Raw genomic sequence first — 22,797 nt, 5'->3', positions numbered from 1 at the left:
GAGCTCTTGATAAGGAGAGCTCACTTCAATATCGGAGATATTAAGGTAATTATAACATTTTCGATGTATTCTTTCATAGGAATGAAGTATTAAAGTACGTCTTTTCAAATGGATGTCACTGTATTATGAGAAGGATAATCTGATTTAATTGTATTAAGCTGTAGATAATAATGCTGACCAGATGCTTATCTGTTTGTTTTTTTCCTCAATTAAAAAAATTAAAACAGTACCGTTATTTCGAGAGATTTAGCAGTCTCAATCCTGTCCGATTTCTCCTGAACACAGACCAACAACTCTGCAATTTTATTTCTCAATTCAACTTCCAACTCTTTCTGTTGTTTCAAATCCTCTTGCATCTTCCTAAGTTCATCTTGTGTTTCTATGGACTGAAACAGAAAAGAATGTAAGAGTCCATATCCAAACATTTGCAGATGTAAAGCTAGCACTAAAACGTTGTACAGCAAATACAATTATACAGTCATTGAACACAAAGGAGAAAAGATAAATGTTTATACATTTATCAATGCTCACCCCTTTTCAAGAAAATTTAAAATTGCACAACGATTCAAACTATACATTCTAATTTTTTTATTTCCAAACATACTAGCTAACAAGACAAAGAGGAGCATTGTCTCAACAGAGAGGCAAATAAATGTATGTGCTTATCTCACAAGTGGTGAATATTAGAAAAATGCTTGTGACATCGGATGATTAGCGCCTATGTGTTGCATTTGTTCCTAGTTGATTTAATAAGAAGAGAAGTGAGCGACAAAAGCTCCTATAATCACTGAGACTATGACTTGGCTAAGTTAGAAGGTGACAGTCTCAATATATTCATGGGTAAATGGAGGAGTCACTAAGGAGTGAGCAAGATCATAAATGTGACCAAAACTGAGGCCTCAATCAGTCTAATCCATGCTCCTTAAGAGTTCCATGTTTTTCACTCAAAGAAACCTTAGATGTTTGATCCCTTAACATTATCCTCTAGCAACCTCACATTCAGTAATATGCTGTGGGATATTGGATGGCAAACATTTTAAAGCAGATCAGATCACACCCAAATGGGGCAATAGACTATAACATAAAACATTGCTCTATCCTTGGGTTTAAGCTTTCTCTGAAATTAGGGGCTTCATTCTAAAAAACACAGCTTCCTGGCATAGATAATGCTTTCCAGACACATTTAGGTATGATCCAAATTAGAATGGTGTTAAGAACATATAATATAAATTAGCACAAATATCCAGAACCACGGGTTGCAGCATGAGTACCACCATTTTACCCAAAATCTGTCTTCAGGTTCTCCATTTCTGTAAGATTTCAATGCCTTTTAAGGTCAGATTATTCACTGAGCCCACATGAAACCAGATGCACTTGGTGCTTCTTAATGATTGATAGTGTTTAAGCTGGAAACAAAGCGATCACAGGTTTTATCAAAACCTCTAATTTCTTAAACTCAACAATCAGCCTTGTTGCTCTGTACTGAAATAAGGCAACCCCAGAGTTCACTGCCAGAAATGCCAGCTCTCCTAACAACATCTGAAAAGATGCTACATGTTTTGAAATCCATTTTATTTTATTTTAAAAGGCTAAAGTTAACTTGCTAGACGAGTCTTCTTTAATAAACTCAAGTGACCATCCTCCGCAGACATTCAGATTATTTTATTAATTGAATACAGAGTACACATTTATAGCAAGACTTAATAATCAAATAGTTTCTATCTAAAATATTGATAAAGTGGATTTAAAAAATGTATACAAATTATAGCAGACAAATTCATTTGGCGGAGAATTGATTAAAACCATCAAATTATGAACAGTAGATACCTTAGTAGATGCCCGGCTCCGGTTCTTCAACCCAATATACTATCACTGTATTTGGACTAATATATAGCACATGGGCTAGATCTTGTTGCCCTTCACTACAGAGCTTAAATATTCCTATTTTATCACTTGTTTTATCCCAAAGCTTAGTATGGGAGTCTAGAGGCAAGAACCCTAAGTGTGGCATGATAATACAGCGTAGAACGCTGTGTTCAAGCATGAATCTCAATTACTGTTGGTATGTCTTGTACTCAAGAGACGCTGCATAGGACCTGTACTGGGATAATTGAGAACAGTAAGAAGAATCTAGGTCAAAGCTAAGATGTGGTGTAATTTGAGAATAACTTTAGGTGGGCCCGTGTCCAGGACTGTAAAAGTGGAATTGATTGTTTAAAGTGAGATAGAGCTGCCATAAGATTTTTTATTAAATATAAGATTGCTTGACCCAACCTCAAAGGTTTTGAGATTTAGTAAAGTTTTCAAGGTATCATTACCAGCATGTAACATATGATAGGCCTATCTTATTGTACTGGCCACAGCGATAGTATAGGAACTATACAAGGACAACTAGTCGAAATGCCTGGACCAGGGTGGCTTGACTAGTGTTAGTTATTTTTCGTAATGGTTTCCCTTTGCAATTATACAGAAAATTGCATTTATCTATTGGAACATATTCTAATGCATACATCAGGGTTGATGGTTTTTTTGGCTCAATAAATTTCCAAGAGAGGATAGAAATGTCTCTTTCCTGAGAAGGAGTATAAACTCATTAATAAACTTGTGTGTGCTGCTGCCTTTGATTCTAAGTGCTGAAGATAGGAATTATTTTCGAACGTTTGTGTGAATACTCTCCCTAAATACACATATACCTTTACTACATCTACTTTTCAGTCCCAATCTCCAGTTAAAATGGTTGTGGTGTTTCCTTCCTCTAAATGGGACCACTTTTGTCTTTAAGATTTCATCAAAGAGGGTTGATCCATAAGCCACAAAAAAAGCTGAAAAAGCCAACAGGCACCCCTTAACTGTGCCCAAAGCAAATTCTTGCTTGGATAGGGAACACACAAAAGCAATCCTTAGGATAACCTGGCTTAAAGTGGGTCAATCTGACGAGTACCACACCAATTTACAAACTAAGTCCCAATGTAAGGAATATGTAGATTTTGTTGAGGGATATCTGGCTGTGCAGGTGACATCTACAACCTCGGGAGGAAGGCCGAATGCAGTCAACCGTTGTGGTTCAATCTCCGAACATGAAGTTGAAGATTGTACAGGACCATGTCCTGCTGTGCGACAGAAGATCCTCCCGATACGGCAGCCTGAATGGAGGACAAATGCTCATGCCCAGGAGCTCTGGATACCACACTGTTCATGCTGAATCCGGTGTAACCAGGATAACTTGGGCCCAGCCATTCCTGTTGTTCTTCAGAACTCGGGGAAGGAAGTCTACTGTGGAAAAAGCACACAGCAGAAAAGTGTGCAGGAGTCCTGAGATTCACTCTAGGTGGAATGCATCTCTGGAGACATGCCTAGGAAAATCCAACGTGCCAGCATTTCGCGTTCTTAGCAATGGCAAAAAGATTGTACCAAGGTGCTCACCATTTTCAGAAGAGACTTGAACCACCTCTGGATGTAACCGACAGGCGCTGACAGCTGCATTTGTCCATCTTGGCATTTGAAGATGCAGCCAGGTGTTGTACCATCAGGAAAATCTCCTGGTGGTCCAGCAATTTCTAAAGGCATGGTGTTGCCTGGCACAGGGTCCACAACCCAGCCCGCCCTGTTTGCTGCATTACCGAATGGCAGTGGAGCTGTACATTAGCACCTGCATCAGCCTCCCCTTTGATGGATGGCAAGAAGGCCTTCAAATTCCTGCTGATCGCCTGCAACTCCAAAATGTTGGTGTGGAGCTGGGGCGCTGCCAGAAACCAGAGGTCTCTGATCCCCACCTCTACCAAAGTCGCGGTCACAAATCAGAAGCAACAAGTCAGACACCACTGTTAGCTCTGAGTGAGATAGGGAAAGGGGTCTGTGCTGACGTCTTCGTAGTCCAGAAAACCACCAAAGAAGACCTTTTGCATTGTCCTTCGAAATCTGGACGAGATTGAAGAGGTTCCCCATATGCTGTGCCCACTGGGACTTCTGATCCCCCTGCTGAGCCCAGTTTCGCCACCAGGAGAGATTGACCAACAGGAAGCAGGAGGCCAACAGTCCCAGGACCCTCAGAGTCATCCTTGCAGAAATCTAGGGAGGCTGAAACATCGGGATCAAAACCCTAATGTTCTGAATTCTCTGTCTGGAGGGAAGGCCTGAAACTGTGCCATGTCCAGAATAGCTCCAACAAACTGGAATGTTCCTGAAGGAATCCGATGTAACAACCTTACGTTTATAGTAAACCCTAACGAAATGAGGAGGTTTGATGTAGTCTGGAGGTGGGTAACTTCTGCATGGGGCAAGCCCGCCTTTACCAGCCAGTTGTCAAGTTAGGAGATGAGTGGAACCTTTGACCTCCCAACATTCGCTGCTACCACAGACATCACTTTTGTGAGCAGCTGAGGGGCACAGGTGAGGCACAGGTGAGGCCATAGGGGAGGACAGCAAACAGAAAATGCTCCTACCTCACCTTGAACCGCAGATGGTGCATGTAGGCCAGCAGGGCGGGGATGTGTAAATAAGCGTCATGCCAGCCCAAACCACAATACATTCTCCATGGCCGAGGCCAGAATAGACCCAGGCAAGGGTGAGCAGTTAGAATTTTTCCATCCACAGTAAGGCGTAGGGGGCAAAGGTCCAAAAAAAGGACAAAGGAGATGCGGGCACCCTCTCTATGGTACGTTTAGCCAGAAGCGCCTGTGCCTCATGCTGCAAATATGACAGATGGCCCACATCATCGGTTGTGTGGATTGTGAAACGGGGGGGGGGGGGGGGGAAACCAGACATGGAAGGGGAACCAGTTGGGGACACACGGGGAACGGCAAAATTCCAAGACATTCCCATCACAGAGTGTGACAACCCCCATCAAGGGCAGAGGCACAGCCAAAAGACCCCAACCTCAAGGACCCATCCTCCCATGCGACAACGGGGAGGAAAAAGGGGACAGCCTGACAGGAAGAGAGAAAGAATGTACTCATGGAAGACACAGCCACCCACAGGTAAGCGAGTGCAAGAGACCAAATCACAAGCCCTCGCAGAACGGGGAGGAATGGCGGGCCGTGAAGGAATCTGCGGCTAGAATCTTCTCTACCAGATACATCGTTACCGAAGGTAAGTAAATCGTACATCTGATAGAAACTACTAGCCGCAGATTCCTTCACGTAGAATAGATATCCTAGCAATACCCAAGGGGAAGGAGGATCTGCGAGAGGACCCCACCCACCTGGGCAGAACAGGGGACCGCACGAGGGCCGAGTCCAAAAGCAGGACGAGGAGCCCCGTCCCCCAGGCAAAGGGAAGAAGAAGAAGATAGCCTGTCCTCACTCAGCAGAGGAAACAAGGCAAGGCGCAGAGGCCAAACACACCACACCCACCAAACAAAACCTCCACCCAAGGCCAAGGAAAGGAACACCGAAGGAGAACAGCAACCTAGAGACTCCAAGGACAAGAGGCAGAGCAAGGGCAATCCCAGACAGGATGGCGCCGAAGGAGAAGAACAACCTAGAGACTCCAAGGAGATGAGGCAGAGCAAAGGCAATCCCAGACAGGATGGCGCCGGCAGCAAGAAGCAGGCGGAAGCCGAAAAGGGGAACACAAGGTCACCCAGGAAGAATCATCCAACACCGGCAGGGACAAACAGCACCCGCAAGAGTGTCCAGAAGTCAGGGACCATCCCCCCCCCCCCCCCCCCCCCCCCCCCAGGGAGAAGAGATAGAACTGAGGGCAAGGCCCACTGGAAGCAGTGGAGAAGGCAGGATGACAGTCCCACCAGAGCCCCAAGAAGGCACAACGGTGCAGAAAGAACAAGAGGGCAGCACTGGCAAGCTCCGCCAACCGCCAGGGACACCACAGAACGAATACTCAAAGCAAAAAGGCGAAGAAGAAGGTTGCATCCGCAACATACCATAAAGCCATGAAAAGCAGAAGCCCGCAGGCGACCACAACTCCCCAGTCCATACCAGGGCTAAATAACAGTCAACCCTGCCCCACATGGGGCATGTCATATCCCAAGACATGGGAACCTCTTGGGAAGAAACTTCTGCAGCAGAGTGTAGGAGAGTAGGGTCTGCTTTCTATGTTCACCCCCACTTTTTGCTTCACTGGTTTTCGACTTAGATGTGGCTGTGGGCCTGCCAATCAGACCCACAGCCCAGCTGTTCTCTCTCTAAATTGATACTATGTACTTTAGGTGCATAACCCAATTGGTCAGGGTCACCTTATTGGCCCCTGTACAGTGTACCTTAGGTACCCAGGGCATAGCTGTACCCTAGGCCTACCAGGGGCTGCAGGATGTATTATGCCACCCCTGGCCTGGCCTTCCATTATGACACAACTGGCTGATCACTCAGCTGGGGCAAGGTTGTGTAATCACTACTTGCTTAGGTGTAGTATTCCTATACCTACCTTATATCTAGACACATGTGTACCTATCAGCCACTCCTATGGCAGGCCTTAACAATCCTGGAGGCAGAGTGCTTGGTAACATGTGAGATGGTGCTCTAGCATGAGCTGAGCCTGTCTGCAGCTTTCGGAACCATGTCCTTATAGCTGTTCTATGATATAGCCTACCATATACTCTTAAAGTGCCTTATAATCTTAAACGGTTATGGTAACTATGGTTTGGCTTTATCAAAACATGTTGTGTAAGGTGTCTAACACTTTGGAATAATACCCCCATACCATTACTGGCCATGAGGATATTATTCCTTCCTTCTAGAGGGAGAAGACCTGTTGAAACCTACTTACCCGGTTAAAGTTAACCAGAGCCCCAGCATCACAAAATGGATGCTGTTGCCACAGACACAAGTCTGACCTCCCGCTGCTGGGAGTCCTTCCAGCGAGGGAGGCTTGGACAATAGGTTTCCTGCCTTGGGAGGTGCGAGCACCACCCTAGACAGGATTTAGTGTATTGGGGAAGGGAGGGTTGAAAGAAACTAGACACTGCCTGGGGCACACAAGGTGTCCCATGCATAGTCCAGTTCAAACCGGCGCTGGGGCACTCCAGCCCCAGCTCTGGCAAGAAACTGGACAAAGGAAAGGGGGTGTAACCACTCCCCTTCCTGGTCCCACCCATAGGAGGGACCTTGCAGGTAGCCCAGCCCACTAGCCCAGTATATTCGTAGGTAGCTGAGCCCTGCAGAAATTAGATTAACCTGAATCTGCAACTTGTACAGAAACTCTGGACCTTCGACATTCGACCTCAGAAAGAAGACTGAAGAAATCTCCCTTGTGGCCAAGGAGTGACCACCCTTGGCAACCAGGCACCATCCAGCGACCGCTGCTTGCTTTGCGACTGATCCTACGAGGGACGACTGCAGAGACTGACCAGCGCCGAGACTTCCAGACACCTCTGACCCAGATCCACACCTACAGCGAAGCTGAGACCCGTGGAGGCGACGAGGGACGTGGGACCGGCGACTTGGGAAAAGTGGCTAGTAACTGACTAGCGCGACTTCCGAGGCTCCCTCGAGGCTGTGCTTGGGGAACTGAGAAGCCCCCATCCCGAGCACCATCTGCAAAGAAGACCAGCTCCCCACACTTCACGTGTTCTGCGTGGGGCCCTTCTGCACCTGAGTTGCTCGACGCGTTGTCCGGTTGCTAGCCCGTTGGCTAGTGACCTCTGCGACGACGAACCTTTGTTTTCACCTTGCTGGTCCGGCTCCTCCAGACTGGCACCCGCTCCTCTGTGAAAGAGAAGCACCCCAGATCTTCCTGGTCTGCACCAGAAGCAAGTCCTCCATCCTGCGTGGGTTCCGCTTGCCAAGGCTTGTTGGGTCCTGACTCGACTTCGACGCCGCCGACAGCAAGAGCCTTCGTGGGACAGCTCACCTCCTGGTCCTGGTCGTCCTCGACACCTCCTGGTACCCGTGACTGCTGCGACACGCTTCACCTCTTCACCTGCATCTTCACGACATCGCCTGGTTCCTTCCTGGCTCCTGGCTGGTGACCTAGACTCTGTCCCTTCTGCTTGCAGGTTCCTTCCTTCTTGATCCCATCCTTGGGATCCACCGGACACTCTTCACTGATCGCCTGTCAGCAACTTTCCTTCAGGCATCCATAGGAGTCAACGACGAAACCCGACGCAAGTTCACACCTATGCACCCGCAGCCCGTGGGCTAGGTAACTTGAGTACTTCGGTGCTCACAAGGGTATTGACTATCCAAGGGTCTAGTTTCCGAGTCTCTACTTCCTAGCTATACCAGAAGTGTCCTAAAACTGTTAATTTCTAACAACTTCCATTTCTATCGACTTTTACACATTACGCGTGAGTGTTTCCACTCTGCACCTGAATCCCGTGGGCCTCCCACTTCCTAACGTTTGGTAGTATAGTGTAGCCCCAGCGATTCCCTAGGCCTAGGCCTATCCTGTGTTCGTGACAGTGGTTCTTATACCACTTACTTAGTATATGGTTTGCGTGGCCCCTAGGGCCTAACTGTATTACTTACCTGTGTGACTTAATGTATGCTTAAATAACACTGTGTTGTACTTACCTCGAATCTCATAAAGAGTGCTGAGGGTTTGACTAGAATAAATACATTCTATTTTTATATATATCTGTTGTGGTGTCCTTTCATTTGGTATTCAAGGGATTACATATGGTATAACAGCTGGCTTCACATGCCATTCAGAGTTTAGCCTAAGACTGCTCTTGTCCATGCTACCACTAGGATAGCTGGTCTACAAGGTTGACTTTACAACCAATCACCATAAGGGTTGTTTGGACTGATACAAGGTGTACACTAGAACTAGTGACATCATATATCAGGCCAACTTCTCACACAGAGGACAACAAAAAAGACCTGCGGCAAAAAACCCCGCAGGAGGCCAATCAAGCAGCCAGAGGGGAAATGCAGAAGGCCCAATCTCAGGCCCAGCATGGTGTAAAAAACCCAAAGGAAAAACAGTGTCAAAAAGGGCTGGCCAGCAGCCAACAGAACCACAACCTCAGCCAAGCAACCAGGGCGACCCGCCCCAAAGGAAGAAGAGCTCCAAGAACCAGAGCAACACACAGGTTACTGAGGAGGAGGAGGAGGACGAAGTCCCGCCAAGAACCTCTGGATGGCTGAGTCCGCAGGGGCATGGAACAAAAGAGCACCATCGAAGGGAAGGTCCACCAGCCGTTCACGAACATTCTCGGGGATCACACTTTCCCGAAGACAGGCATGGCGACGAAGGGCAACCGAAGAAGCCATGGCACGACCCAGCACCTCCGAGATGTCCAGAGCGGACGGAGCGAAGGATAAACGCCGCCAGATCCAGACCATCCAAGACATGATGTTGCAAATCCACACAGGCACCCTCCTGAGAAGCGGCAGACATAAGGGACTCCGCCGAGTCCCACAAGCAAGAAGTAGCCCTAGCCAAAACACACTGAGGTAAAGGCCCGCAGAGACGCACTGGTTGAGGCAAAGATATTGCGCCCCCAGGAGTCCAGCCAGCGGGCCTCCCGTGAAGGGGGAGACAACAGCAGCGGCAAAGCAGGAAAGGCAGACTGCAAAAGGGGGTCTCTGATCGAAGGGTGAAGAGAAAGGCTCACCGGATCACGCGGTGCCAAATGATGGCGGTGCAGATGCTGCTGGGGCACCAGGTCCCCCGTGGCGGGACAGCCCCAAGTCCCCAAGAGAGAAGAGTGGAGTGAACCCTCGAAGGGAAGCAACAGTTCCCTACCACCAGAGCCCTGATGGAGAACCTCCAGAAGATGATCTGCGGGAAAATGGGCAGCTAGATCACCCATGCTCAAAATCCCCACAGCCGTGGAAACAGCACAGGCGAAAGCCGCACCCGCCTCCGTAGGGCCCCCGCGGAGGGGAAAGCAGCTCCTTGTTAGGTGACAGCTGCAAGCTAAGGCGGCCATCCCCCAAGCCAACCGGAGGTAGGAAGGGCCATGGCCGAAAGGAAGGAAGAGGGACTGAAGAGTGGGGGACTTACGGTTCCTTCGGCGAAGACCACGGTCATGGAGATGGTGAGGAGCCGCCTTTAGATGACGTCTGGAAAATGCCACGACACAGCGGCCCGTCTCCGGCGAGGATGACACCAGCAACCGCCAAACTTCTGGAGAAGAGGAGGCGTCCAAAGACGAGTCAACGACCCGACGTCGGTCCGGAGCCGAAGAGTTCGCAGGACACCGTCGCCGACCAGCGCTGGAGGAAACACCGGGTCGACCTCAGACACAGCACACGGCGTAGGAGACCGGAGCTGAACCGGAACCGGGGTGGCGAAGGGACAGCGCCGACCCGACCTCCGACAAGGCAGCAGCCTGCGCGGAGGGACGAGAACGGCTCGGGGAAGGACGAGGAGACCCCCGCCAGCCGCGACTCGTGACAGGGCGAGACGGGCTCTCCGCTGACCCCTGTGGCGCCGCCAGGGCAAGCAGCAGCCTGCGCCGTGGCAGCCTCACCTCGGCCCCGGACAAGGCCGCCGCCTGTCCCGAGGACCGGGAGGGGCTCGGGGGTGCGACCCGAGCCCCGGCGACCTCCCGCGATACCACAGGGACTCCCGCGGGAGTTTGCGGCGAAGCAGAGGTGCCGTGGTCCGAAGGAGGGACCCCCGAAGGGCCACACCCCAAGGGCACCACATCCTCCGAGCCTGGATCTGAACCAGTGCGGAGGGCCCCGCACACTGCAAGAGATCCGCTGACGTCCCAGGAGGGAAAGGAGGAGAAGCCAGCAAGGCCTGCAAAGCCACCATGTATTTCTCCATCTGGCCTCTGGTCACCCCCACACCGGGAAACGGCGGATAAGAGGACGACCCGTGGGGCCGCACCACCCACGGAGAGCCCACGCCCCGACAGGCCAGAACCCGACCATCGGGGACAAACTGTGACACTTACCAAGAGGTGAGCGGCACACTTGCGACCTGGGAGAAGATCGAAGTCGGCGAGGGAGGCTGCGGATCCGAGAACCCTCCTCAGGGGCCGGGCGATGTGTCGACGCCGACCTGGACACACGAGCCGAAAGAAGTTTCAGCCGGTACTCCCGCCAGGACTTCGGCTTCATCTGCTGACATGCCTCACAATCAGTGGAGTCGTGGTGCTCCCCCTAACACCACATACAGATGGGGTGAGGATCCGCCACCGACATTAGGCGGCCACATGACGAAAAAGTTTTAAAGCTCGAAGGCATTCGCACAGTTCCCACACACGCAAGAGCAGAAGGGAAAGGCCTAAACAGGCCCAGAGCACAAACCGGATATGTGTTGCACGCGGAAAAGGAAAAAACTGACATAGGCGCACTGGGGTGGGACTTATGTGACCTCGCTGACATGACGTGCGCGGACGACGCCTGGACGGAGTGGCGTGATGCAGTCTCCCCGGCGCGCAGGGATGCTGGGCAAAACGTTTTCGGGATCCAGTCTTACGCCTGGGGATAATTCTACGTGAAGGAATCTGCGGCTAGTAGTCTCTATCAAATACAGAGGTTTTGAGACTGTGGCAGCAGGAGGGGCGGAAGAATGTGCTGCACACTGCCCCTCTTATGAACTATGATGAAAGGACAGATGAAACACGCAAGATACGGTTCAGACAGGACACCAGAGGTACCGAGGACTGTAAGGTCAGCGCTCTAGCTGTGGACGAGATCTTAGCCAATCAGGTTCAAAAGGACAGAGAGCAATTAGACGAAAATGAGCAAGCAGTAGCAAGGAGAGGAGCATGGCGTGAAGAACAGACGATTGACCGCGAAAGAGGGCCGGGGACCCCAAAGGACTACAGCGGGACAAGATGCATCCTTCCATGTGCGTTTTAGAAACCAGAAGAGGGAGGGGGTGACACTTGGCTGCAGTAAGGATGACGAGGTGACGCCGGCCAGACCCCAGGATTAGACAGACTCTGTATTGCAAGAAAAGAAGAGGAGCAGTCGGCTTCCCCGTGGAGAGGCATTCTGTACCAGGTTGCCGCGGCTCTAGAACAGAAGCGTTGCCTCAGGCAAGTGACACTAAGGGGCACTGGGGGTTTGATGTGGTAGGCGGTAGCACAGGAGTTTGTTGCTGGCTTCTAATGGTGGCTACAGTTCAAAGGTCCTTTGGCCCTAACCTGCTATTGCTCTATTTACTTATTTTTTTCACCTGTGGGCAACACTGTGGTTCTGGCTTGATTCACTAAAGGATACAGTCTGCTGGTGGTTGACTTTCCCCTACCCGGTAGAGGTCTAGAAGAAACAGCCATATTACGGTATGGTGGTGTTTTTTTGTGCAGATTTATATACCGCAAACTCGACCCAAAGGTATTGGAGCGCTTTACATGAGCACCAGTTACGTTATACAAGGACACTCATTTTTTTGGTAGACATGAGATTAAGTGATTTGCCCAGAATCACAGGGTGTGGAGTCGACCCCAAGGCGCGAACATTCGTTTCCCAGCTCCAAAGTCGACAGTCTAGCCGTCAGACCACACCCTCTCCTCCGTTTGGGCCTAAGAATTGTTAAGAACCTGAATACTAAGGCCTGTGTATTTTTAACCCTGAGGGCGTACCCCACCTACTTACAGGAGATGAGAAATCAAAGAATTCATTGGGAGAGCGAAGGAAGAGGCCCAATGGGTGGTGGTTGGACCCTATTGGAGTGTCACTAAACACACACTAAATAAAAACCTATATACTCCTAAGTCTTCTGTGGTTGAGTGATGTCCATCATCCTGTTGCATCCACACACGCTGTGGGTACTGTGGCTCGGCCACAAAAAAAGCTGATGGGTGTGCTGGGCAGGCTGAAATTGATGGAAGCCCCTACCATAGCTAAGGAGGGGGCAAAACTGTTGGTGCAGCTGATGTGGAGGTTCAGACAGGCCAAAGGAACGCACCGTTGACCTATTATTCTTAAAGTGCTCAAGAGCTGGAACTCCATTTTCACCAAAAAGGACAGCGATCATAAGGCATGTCCATTAACGTGGACTGAACAGCACCGGAGAAGCCTGTGGTCTTCAACCAGACCTACCTCCTGACAGCCAAAATGCCTAGGCAATCTGCGGTGTCAAATCCAAAATGGATGGTATATACTTAGCTGCACTGGAGCTATCCTGGATTGCCTGCATTAAGGAGGGATGCAAGTTGTCAGGGAAGCCTGGTTGAGACCTGTGCGAGGGAGTACCAAATAACAAAAGTATAACGGTGTAAGAGGCAGCTGGTGTTCACAGAACGTGGTGCCTGGATGATGAAATCATGCATTTCCCAAAGGTTTTGATGTGCTTTGACTACATGTCCAGTGGTGCAGTAAGGAAAGCATTAGGATTAACTCTCCTTGTTGAGGCCTGCACGATTAGGATCTCATGCATGAGGTGGCGAATCAAAAAGTCAGGCTCTCCCTGGGTTGAACGATTGCGTTGTGCTATTTGTCTGTTCGCAAGAGGTTAGGAACAGGGTTTTGTCTAGGCAGACGCACCTCAGTAAGAACATTAGTTTTTACCTTCATGGTTGGTAACTGAAGTTTCACAAACTCTGTTGCACTTAGCATGACCATTGTGAAGGAGGCTCAGAGGTGAAACTAGCCCAGTGTCTGGCGAAGTGTCTAGGCCACTGGCGTCCTGAAGGTCCTCAAATTAACTGTCACAAGTGTGAGAAGTTGGCCTGGTATATGCTGTCCACTAGTTATAGTGGGCACCTTGCACCAGTCCAAACAACCCCTTATTGATAATAGGTTAAAGAAATCCTTTATTGAAAGCTATCCTAGTGGTAGCTATGGAGAGCAGCCTTCAGGCTACGTCTTGAAGGAATGTAAAGCAGCTTGTTTTACCAGCCTATAATCTTGAGTGGCTAAATGAAAGGAGCCCACACCAGGTATATATATAAAATATATGTATTTATTACTAAACACACCCCTCTAGTCTCTTTATGAGGCTAGAGGCAAAAGCACATGTTACACTTCAAAATATTACAGTAAAGTAGCACAATACACGTTAGGCCCTAGGGGCGGACCAAACCATATACTAAAAAAGTGGTATAAGAACCACGACTTAACTAGACACAAGGCCTAGAGCATCGCTGGGACCCCAAGGAACCACCCAAGGTAGTGACACAGTGGACCCACGGGGGCCGTGTGCAGTGTGAGAACAAAGCCGTGAGCTCCCATTAGCTTCTATGGGGAAAGTCGCGGTTAGATTTTTAGAGTGAAAGGGCACTAAGGAATGGACTAGGACTAAACCCTCTTGGACTTATACAGTTCTAGGGTCAACATCCACGGGAGCACCGGAGTGCTCGAGTTACATCATGCAGAGAAGCCGGGTGCATAGGTGTCAGATGGTAGTCGGGTCGCGTCGTTTTTTTCAATGGCCGCTGGCGAAGAAGTGCTGATGCCGGGAAGATGCGAAGTGTCCGAAGAGATCCAAGCTTGGATCGGAGATGTGAAGAACCTTAAAGCAGAGGGGACAGAGTCTGGGTCACTTTCCGGTGACCAGGGGCACGATAGACGAATGCCCACCAATGTCGGGTGTTTTCAGGTGAAGCTTGACTCTTCATCCACGAGGACCAGGAGGCGTCGAGGACGACCAGGAGCTGGATTCGAGCTGTCCCACGAAGGATGTCGAGTGCTGCAGTGTCGGTACTTGGATTGGACACAACAAGCCTTGGCAACAGCAACCCACGCAGAAAGGAGAAAGATGCTTCGGTGCGGACCAGCAAGGTCCAAGTGACTCCCCCAGCTAGGAGGAGTGAGGGCACGTCTGGAGCAACCAGGGAAGCCCAAGTAAAGTCAGAGTTACCTTCACAGGGACCCACCAGTCGACAGACCAGGGTTCGTGAAGGGACCTCGAGCAGAAATGCAAGGAGCGGGCTCATGGAACACTCGTGGAGTGTAGGCCCACAATCGTCGGTGCAAACGGTGATCGGGGTCTGGGCTACAAGTAACCCAATACACAGCCTCGAAAGTCGTCGGGAAGCTGATGCACTTGCAAATGTGCACGGTGTCCAGGGGTTCCGGTTCCACAGGACCCACGAGGGCTACGGGTCTCAGCTTTGCTGGGGACTCGGTTCGGCCTCTGGGAAGTCTGGAAATCCACTTCTGATGTTGCTAAGTCTTCGGCGTCCGGCGGGAGCTTTGGAGAGGCAGACCGGACAGATGAGTCTTTGGTGCCTGCCAAGCAGGGGAGTAACTCCAAGGGAGACTCTTCAGTCATCTGGCGTTGAACAGATCGTTGAAGTTCCAGGATTCAGTTTCAGAGTTTCGTCCAGGGATATCAAAATTTCTGGTTACAGAGGTTCCTTCTTTATACCCAAGAAAGGGGTTGGACTACCTCAGGGGACCCACCTATGGGAGGGTTTGGAAAGAGGGGTGACTACACCAATTTCCTTTGTCCAGTTTCGGGCCAGAGCAGGGGCTGGTAGCCCCTGCAACCTGTTTGAGCTGGACTATGCACAGTGACACCAAATGTGCCCCCAGTACAGGACTTTAAAGTACTCCTGGAGTGCTCCCACCCAGCCCTAATCCACTAAGGCCTGTCTGGGAGGTGGTAACACCTGCCTGTGACAGGAATATTATTGTACAGGCCTCCCCTGCCGGAGTTTCGGTCAGCAGCAGGAGACCAGACTCGTGTCTGTAGCTGCAGCATCCATTTTGTGATGCCAGGGCTCTTTTAAGCTGGTACCGGGTATACCGTTGCAGTCATGTCTCTCCCTCTAGAAGGGTGGGATCATACTCTCATACCAGTTACTGGTGTGGGGGTATGATTCCAAGGTGTTTGACACCAAACACGACATGTTTCCGTGCAGCCAGTCCAAAGTAAGCATTTACCGTTTGGTTATAATGCACTTCAGAGTATATGGTCAGGCTGCATCACAGACAACCCGGAGAAGAGATTCCGAAGGCTGCAGAGCGGCTCTGCTCATGCATGGGCACCCTCTCACACAAAACCAAGCACCCTGCCTTCAGGATTGATAAGGCCTGCCATAGGGGTGACTGATAGGTTTCTATGCGCAGTGATAGGTGAGATATAGTGAACCTGTATCTCAGTAAGGGGTGCATGCACCACCTTACCCAGGCTGCAGTAGCAGACCTGTGGTGTCATTTTGGAGGGCTTCCCAGGGGTGTCATAATACACGCTTCAGCCCCTGGTAGGCCTCTGGGGTACCTATGCCCTGGGTACATAGTATACCATATACTAGGGACTTATAAGGGCACCTCAGAATCCAATATGTTGTGTACCTAAGGTACTAGGAATCAATTTAGAGAGGAAGCAGCTAGCCTGGGGTCCTGAATAGCAAGGCCCCAGCCAGACTAAAGTCGAAAAACAGTGTTCCAGCAGCAAAAAGTGAGGGTAACCATAAGAAGCAGATCCTACTCTCCTACAACAAGTATAAGGTTGGGCAAATTTACCCACAGCATCATATGCATCATTGTCGGAATCCGTTTAAAATAAAGTACATAGCGCTTAAGGCCTTCCTGAGGCAAGGGCAGAGTATCAGTGTCTGTCTGTGTTGCCCAAAAAAACTGCAGCCCAAGAAGATCAGAGTACGGCCTCGGTCGAAGCAGCGCAGACTCAGAAAGCACAATATAGTGCACTTCATCAGTTTGCATGGACATTGGTGTCTGTGCTCCATGGTCTGGCGTGGATTGTGGTGCCAGGATCAGAGTCTGCAAGAAATCCGGCGTGGAGTCCGTAGTGGGTGCATAGGATCCAGCTCGTGCCGAGGGTGAACAGACTGGTGGAGGCACTCATGGTTCCTCAGGGCCCTGAGGCACACCAGAGCGAGCCAGTAAAGTGCTAAAATCCCACAGCATTGCTCACAGAATTGTTCGATTTGCTGCACTGTCATTGAAGGACCAAGAAATTCAGGTTGCTTAGAGGCAAGGGTCGGAATGAGCTCTAAAAGAGAATGACTTCACAAGCAAGCCTGCCTTTGTGCCTCCTCTGGATTTCGAGCTTGGAGGGAAGGGTTCCCCAATTGCACTTTTTAGTTTTTACTTACACTTACCTAAAGTCTTCCACCGAGACGATGATTGGCCATTGTAATGACTTCAAGAGTGGGAACGGGACCACTAGTTTGACTGGTCACAGTGTGTGGTATTCCGGTGCTTGGCGATGTAGAGCTTCGCCTCATAGTCCTCGATATCCTTGGAATTCATCAAGGTGCAGTTACTGCAGGTTTTGGGGTTGTGTTCCAAATCCAGGTACCAATTGGCACACCGGATGGGGATGTGTCACAGACATTTGCTTACAACAGTCCCGACAAGGTTTAAACCCTGCAGTCTTGGAAGGAGACATTATACCTTGCACATAGGCTTTTTTTTAAACAATTTCTTGAAGATAAAGCTCTCATGAAGAGACAAGCGGTAGCTTCGGATCCACGTCTGGTAGTGCAGAAAAAAAACGGACTTCAGCATTTAGGACCGGAACGATATCGGTGTAGAGCTGCACGTAGCCATCTATCGGCATGCAGAGGTACTGCTGAAAAGTGTTTGGATCCAGTTTGAAGCCTAGGGAACATTCAAAAGGTGAGGAATCTGCAGTTAGAAGCAATGAACAAATTACTTACCTTCAGTAACGATATATCTGTAAGAAACATTAGTAGTGATAGATTCCTTACCTTAGAATTCCCCTCAGGAGTCAGAATGGATCCGGAAAGTTTTTGTAGCAGTACCCCTGCGCGTAGGAAGGTGGCGTCGTGCGGCTCCGCATTGGTCGTTGAGGTCGCCGAGATGACGTTGCGGCAGCTAGACGCCGCCCTCGAGCGTTGGTCAGTTCTGGACATGACATTTCGTGCCAGAAAACGCAGAGCCATGCAAGATACTGACCACTGGTGCCTTGAAACTAGGGCCCTGAAAGGGATGACCTTAACCCTAGAAATCAGTTCGCAGAATAGGGAGGATGGGTGGGGCGGTAAGAAATCTATCACTACTAATGTTTCCTACAGATATATCGTTACCGAAGGTAAGTAACTTGTTCATCTGAAAAAAACACATAGTGATAAATTCCTTACCTTAGAATAGATACCCCAGCAATACCAACCCCGGTGGTGGGTCTTCGAACCAAGATCACACCAGGAAGTCTCGGAAAACAGAACGGCCAAAGAAGCCGTCTCACCGGACTTGGCTGTCTAGGCAGTAATGCTTAGTGAAAGTGTGCAGCGAGGCCCACGTAGCTGCCTGATGTACAAGTTACTTACCTTCGGTAACGATGTATCTGGTAAAGACGATTCTAGCCGCAGATTCCTTTACATAGAATTATCGCCAGGTGTGAGACTGAAGCCGGAATACTTTCTTGCCCAGCATCTCTGCGCGCCGGGGGGCGGTACCCCGCGACTCCGCCCGACGTCCTCTGCGGGCGTGACGTCAGCAAGGTCACATAAGCCCCACCCCGGTGCGCTGACGTCAGTTTGCTTCGGAGAACTTTTCCGCACCACAACGCTGAGCCATCACCACAAAACTTAGGAGAGCATGGAAACAGTGGGCGAAAAAACCAGAGAAACAAAAAAGAGAGAGAGACAAAAAGGCGAGGAACGGCACCAGGTGGCACCGAGTCGCCAGGAGGCTACAACAGAAAAGCCAAAGCAAGAAGATAGCAAACCACCTGAGAGGAATAACCGTGCAAGCCAGGCGGAAGCACCAGGTTGCATAAAGTACCAGAAGGTCACATTAAGGTCACATTAGTAAAGCCACAGCAGGGAAGCGGAAAGCACCCCACCGTGGAACCACCGTGCAAACCAAGGCGAGAGCCAGGCTGGAGGTACAAGCAGTGGAAAGCGCTGGAGAGAAAGAGAGACTGCAACCATAGACCACACAGCAAAGGGCCACAAGCCAGGAACTGAGGGGCAACAGCAATCCACCCCCAGACAACACAGCCAAGGATGCCACAACCTTCGAAACGAGCAGGAGGCCAAGGACATGCAAAAGAACCCCCAGCGCAGAAGACTGCAAGGGGATCAGAAATTGTAATTAAAAAAAGGGTAAAAGAGCAAAAGCAAGCCCCCACACTGGAGAGAACCCAGCCGGAAGAAAGCCTGACGGGCAGAAAACGAAAAAGAACCCTCACAGAAGACAAGCCACCCAGGGAGAGAAGAGCGCAGAAAACCAAGCGGAGGGTCTTCGCAGAACGGGGAGGAAGGGCGGGTCGTGAAGGAATCTGCAACTAGAATTGTCTCTACCAGATACATCGTTACTGAAGGTAAGTAACTTGTACATCTGATAGAGACTACTAGCCGCAGATTCCTTAATGTAGAATAGATACCCTAGCCATACCCAGAGGGGAGCAGGGGCAGCGGCGAGAGAGCCTCCCCACCAGGAGAGACCAGGGCCCCAGTAGGGGACATGGCACAAGAACAAGAAGGAAAAGGCCAGGATATCTTAAGCCCAACCAAGGGAGAGCGCCCAACAGCCTGCAGGGGCAGACAGCACCTCAAAAGCCTCAAGGAACACAAGGACCACCTCGAACCCAGCGAGAAGAGGTAGAGCCAGAGGCAGGGCCCACCGGAAGAAACACATGCACAGAGATAGAAAAGAGCTGAAAACACCATGGCTGCAAGCAGAGGACAAGGCCGGAACAGCGCCACCGCCAACATCACAGGCGGAAGAACAAAAGCACCGTTACGCGAAGCCCCAGCGGAACCAGAGGCAGGGGCACAAGGAAACACATCAAGAGCACAACAGTGGAGTATAACAAGCAGGCCTACATGGGCACGCGCCGCCAGCAACAGGCAACACCACGGAACAGCGCACCCAGGAAAGGGCAGACGCCAGCCGAAGGCAGAGGCCAGGGAGGACCAGGACACACCCCACACTGACCCACGAAGTAGTGGAGGAACCAGCAGAAAATAAGAGACGGAGGACGGGCCCAAGCCGGTCACCAGAACACACAGGCCAAGGAAAGCCAAACCCTCTGGAGCATCAGGCAGAGGACCAGCCAAAACACAGGACAAAAGATCAGAACCGCCACAACACGAGACCGCAGACAGCAGGCCAGACCGGCCGAGCAACATGGCGACAAGGAGAACGACAGTCCTAGCACAAGCTGCTCCAAGACAATTGGCAAGAAGATCGCACCTGCGACAGACCGTGACGCCACAGAGAGCAAGGAACCCGAAAGGGTGACCATACCCCCCCAGCACATAACAGAGCTATGTAATAGCTACAAGTACCCCACATAGGGTGGGTTACGTCCCAAGAACCATGGGAACACCTCTTAGGAAAACATTTCCACAGCAGAGGACAAAACAGAAAGACCTGCAGAAAAAAACCCACAGACTGCTTATTAAGCAGCCAATAAGAAGAGACTGAAGGACTAATCTCAGGGCCTACCGGGCTTACCAACTGCCGAAACCACAAGTCAACAAAGGGCCGGACCAGCAGCCAACATTACCAAGGGCCCAACAAAAAGACCCTCAAGGCACATTAACCAGACAGAACACACACAACCTGGGCTACCCGCTACAAGGCCCCAGGAAAACAACGGGAGAACACCTCCCAAAACACAGACCGACAGTCAGGCCACCGAGGAGGAGGGCGAAGCCCCGCAAAAAAACTCTGAATAGCAGAATCCGCAGGGACGTGGAACAACACAGCGCCATCAAAGGGGAGGTCAACCGGCCATTCTCTAACGTTCTCAGGGAAAACACTATCCCGTAGCCAGGCATGGCGACGAAGGGCCACCGAAGTAGCCATGGTACGACCAAGTACCTCCGAAAGGTCCAAGGCCGAGCGAAGAATAAACGCCACCAGCTCTCGGCCATCCAACACATGGTGCTGCAGATCAACGCAGGCACCCTCCTGAGAAGCGGAATACATAAGGGACTCTGCCGAATCCCATAAGCAAGAAGTGGCCCTGGCCAATACACAATGAGTGTTAAGGGCCTGCAAAGCAGCACTGGAGGAGGCGAAGACGTTGCACCCCCAGGAATCCCAGGAATACAACCAGCGGGCCTCCCGTGATGGGGGAGACAACACACATAGAAAGGAGGGAAAGGCAGTCTGCAAAAGAGGGCCCCTGGTAGAAGGGCGGAGGGAAAACCAGACAGAATCATGCGGAGCAGGACGGTGGCGGTGCAGAAGAGGCTGTAGCACCGGGTCCCCCATGGCAGGACGCCCACAGGCCCCCAAAAGAGAATTGTGGAGTGCAGCGTCGAAGGGAAGAAGCAGCTCCCATCCACCAGAGCGCTGAGGGAGAACCTCCAGCAGATGATCCGTGGGAAAACGGGCAGCTGGATCGCCCATGCGCAAGATTCCAGCAGCCATGGAAACAGCCCGAGCGAAGGCAGCACTCGCCTCCGTAGGGCCCCGCGGCGGGGAAAGCAGTTCCTCCGTGGGCAACGGCTGCAAGCTAAGGCGGACGTCCCCCAGCCCAAACTGAGGAAGGAAAGGTCAAGCTCGAAAAGGAGGAGGGTGGACCGATGAATGGGGAACCTGAGGCGCCTCCGGCAAAGACTGCGGTGACGGCGAACAGTCGTCCTTACAAGACGCTGGGGAAAAAGCCACGACGCGGCGACCCGTCTCCGGAGAAGATGAAACAAGCAGCTGTCGAACCTCTGGAGTAGAGGGGGCATCCGAAGACGAAGCAACGACCCGACGTCAGCCCGGCGCCGTAGAGTCTGCCACCGGCGTCAGGTCAACGTAGACCGGCGTCGAAGGGGACGCCGGAACGACCCCTGCCACAACGCATGGAGCGGCGCAGGAGGCCGGGGCGGCTAAAGAACAGCGCCGAAAAGGCGTCGACTCTACCTCAGACGAGGTAGCCGCCTGCATGGAGGGACGAGGGGGGCCCGGGGACACGCCCGACCCCTAGCCGGCCCTCTCCTTCAGCAGCAAGGCAACCACTGCAGGCCAATCCCCCAGGTCAGGGACAGTTACTCCTCCTACAGCTTTCCCAGTTCCTTCTCTTCTGGCAGAGGTTCTTCTTGTTTCAGCAGGATCTAATTTCTTGGGAGCAGGGTCCCAATACTTATACCCCTAATTCCTTTGTTCCTCTGGGGTTGAGGGGCCTTTGCCCAGTCCAAACCAGTTCTTGAGCACTCTGTTGACATGACTGCCTTTCTATTCAGGGTGCAGGGCAGAGACATCAGCCGCTCCGCAGGAGGTGGAGCCAGCATTGTGGTAGCAGAGCACAACCCTATTCAGAGCCCAGGTGTACTCCTCCCACCTATCTGACTGCCAATCTTCCTATTCACCACCAGGCTGCCTAGCCCTGCCCCTCTGGGTTTCCCCAGCCCTGTCACTCACACAACCAGACAGGCAGATACACATCATAGAAGAGGCGGGCTGAAATGGTCAAGCAAGCAAATACCAACTTTCTAAAAGTGGTATTTGCAAACACAGAATATTAAAATAAACTTTACTAAAAGATGTATTTTATTATTCTGAGTTCAGGCATACTAAACTCGAATTTCTACCATGTTCCCTGGGTCTGTTAGGATCATAGAATGTAACAATTCTAACAGCCCATTCTGGCCTATGGAGAACAGGTAGCCTTACAATAGTGAAAAACGAAAATGGCTGTAATTCACTGTTAGGACATGCCACACACATCAGGGCTTGTCCTACCTTATGCTTACAATGCACCCTGCCCTTGGGCCTACCATAGGGGTGACTGATATGAAGTTAAGGGAAGGTTTAGGGACTGGCAAGTGTGGGCACTTACCCAGTCAGCATGACAGTACCAGACTGCACGCAGGTTCTGCAATGGCAGACCTTAGATACATTTTACCAGGCCGCTTCTGTGGGTGGCACAACCAGTGCTGCAAGCCCACCAGCAGCATTTGTATTTACAAGCCCTGGGCACTCCTGGTGCACTTGACTGGGGTCTGACAGTAAACCAAATAAGCCAATCATGGAAATCCAACCAACATATACATTTTAAATAGGGAGCACTTGCACTGTGGCACTGGTTGGCAGTGGCACAGGGCTCTGAGCA

At 50.8% G+C, this 22,797-nt stretch overlaps 1 protein-coding gene across 2 annotated transcripts in view; it reads right to left on the bottom strand.

Annotated features, from left to right (window-relative positions):
* CENPE (centromere protein E) overlaps positions 1 to 22,797 on the bottom strand; it is a 1,911,253-nt gene that overhangs the window by 772,914 nt on the left and 1,115,542 nt on the right. For both annotated transcript variants that reach the window (XM_085641421.1, XM_085641422.1), the window contains exon 46: positions 231 to 386. In XM_085641421.1, the coding sequence (XP_085497547.1) occupies positions 231 to 386 (156 nt within the window). The remainder of the gene's footprint in view (positions 1 to 230; positions 387 to 22,797) is intronic.

This window comes from Triturus cristatus, chromosome 2_2 (genome assembly GCF_964204655.1).
Source record: "Triturus cristatus chromosome 2_2, aTriCri1.1, whole genome shotgun sequence".
In the NCBI taxonomy this organism is placed as follows: domain Eukaryota; kingdom Metazoa; phylum Chordata; class Amphibia; order Caudata; family Salamandridae; genus Triturus; species Triturus cristatus.
The sequence above is the reverse complement of the archived record's forward strand: the minus strand, read 5'-3'. Positions and strand labels throughout refer to the sequence as shown.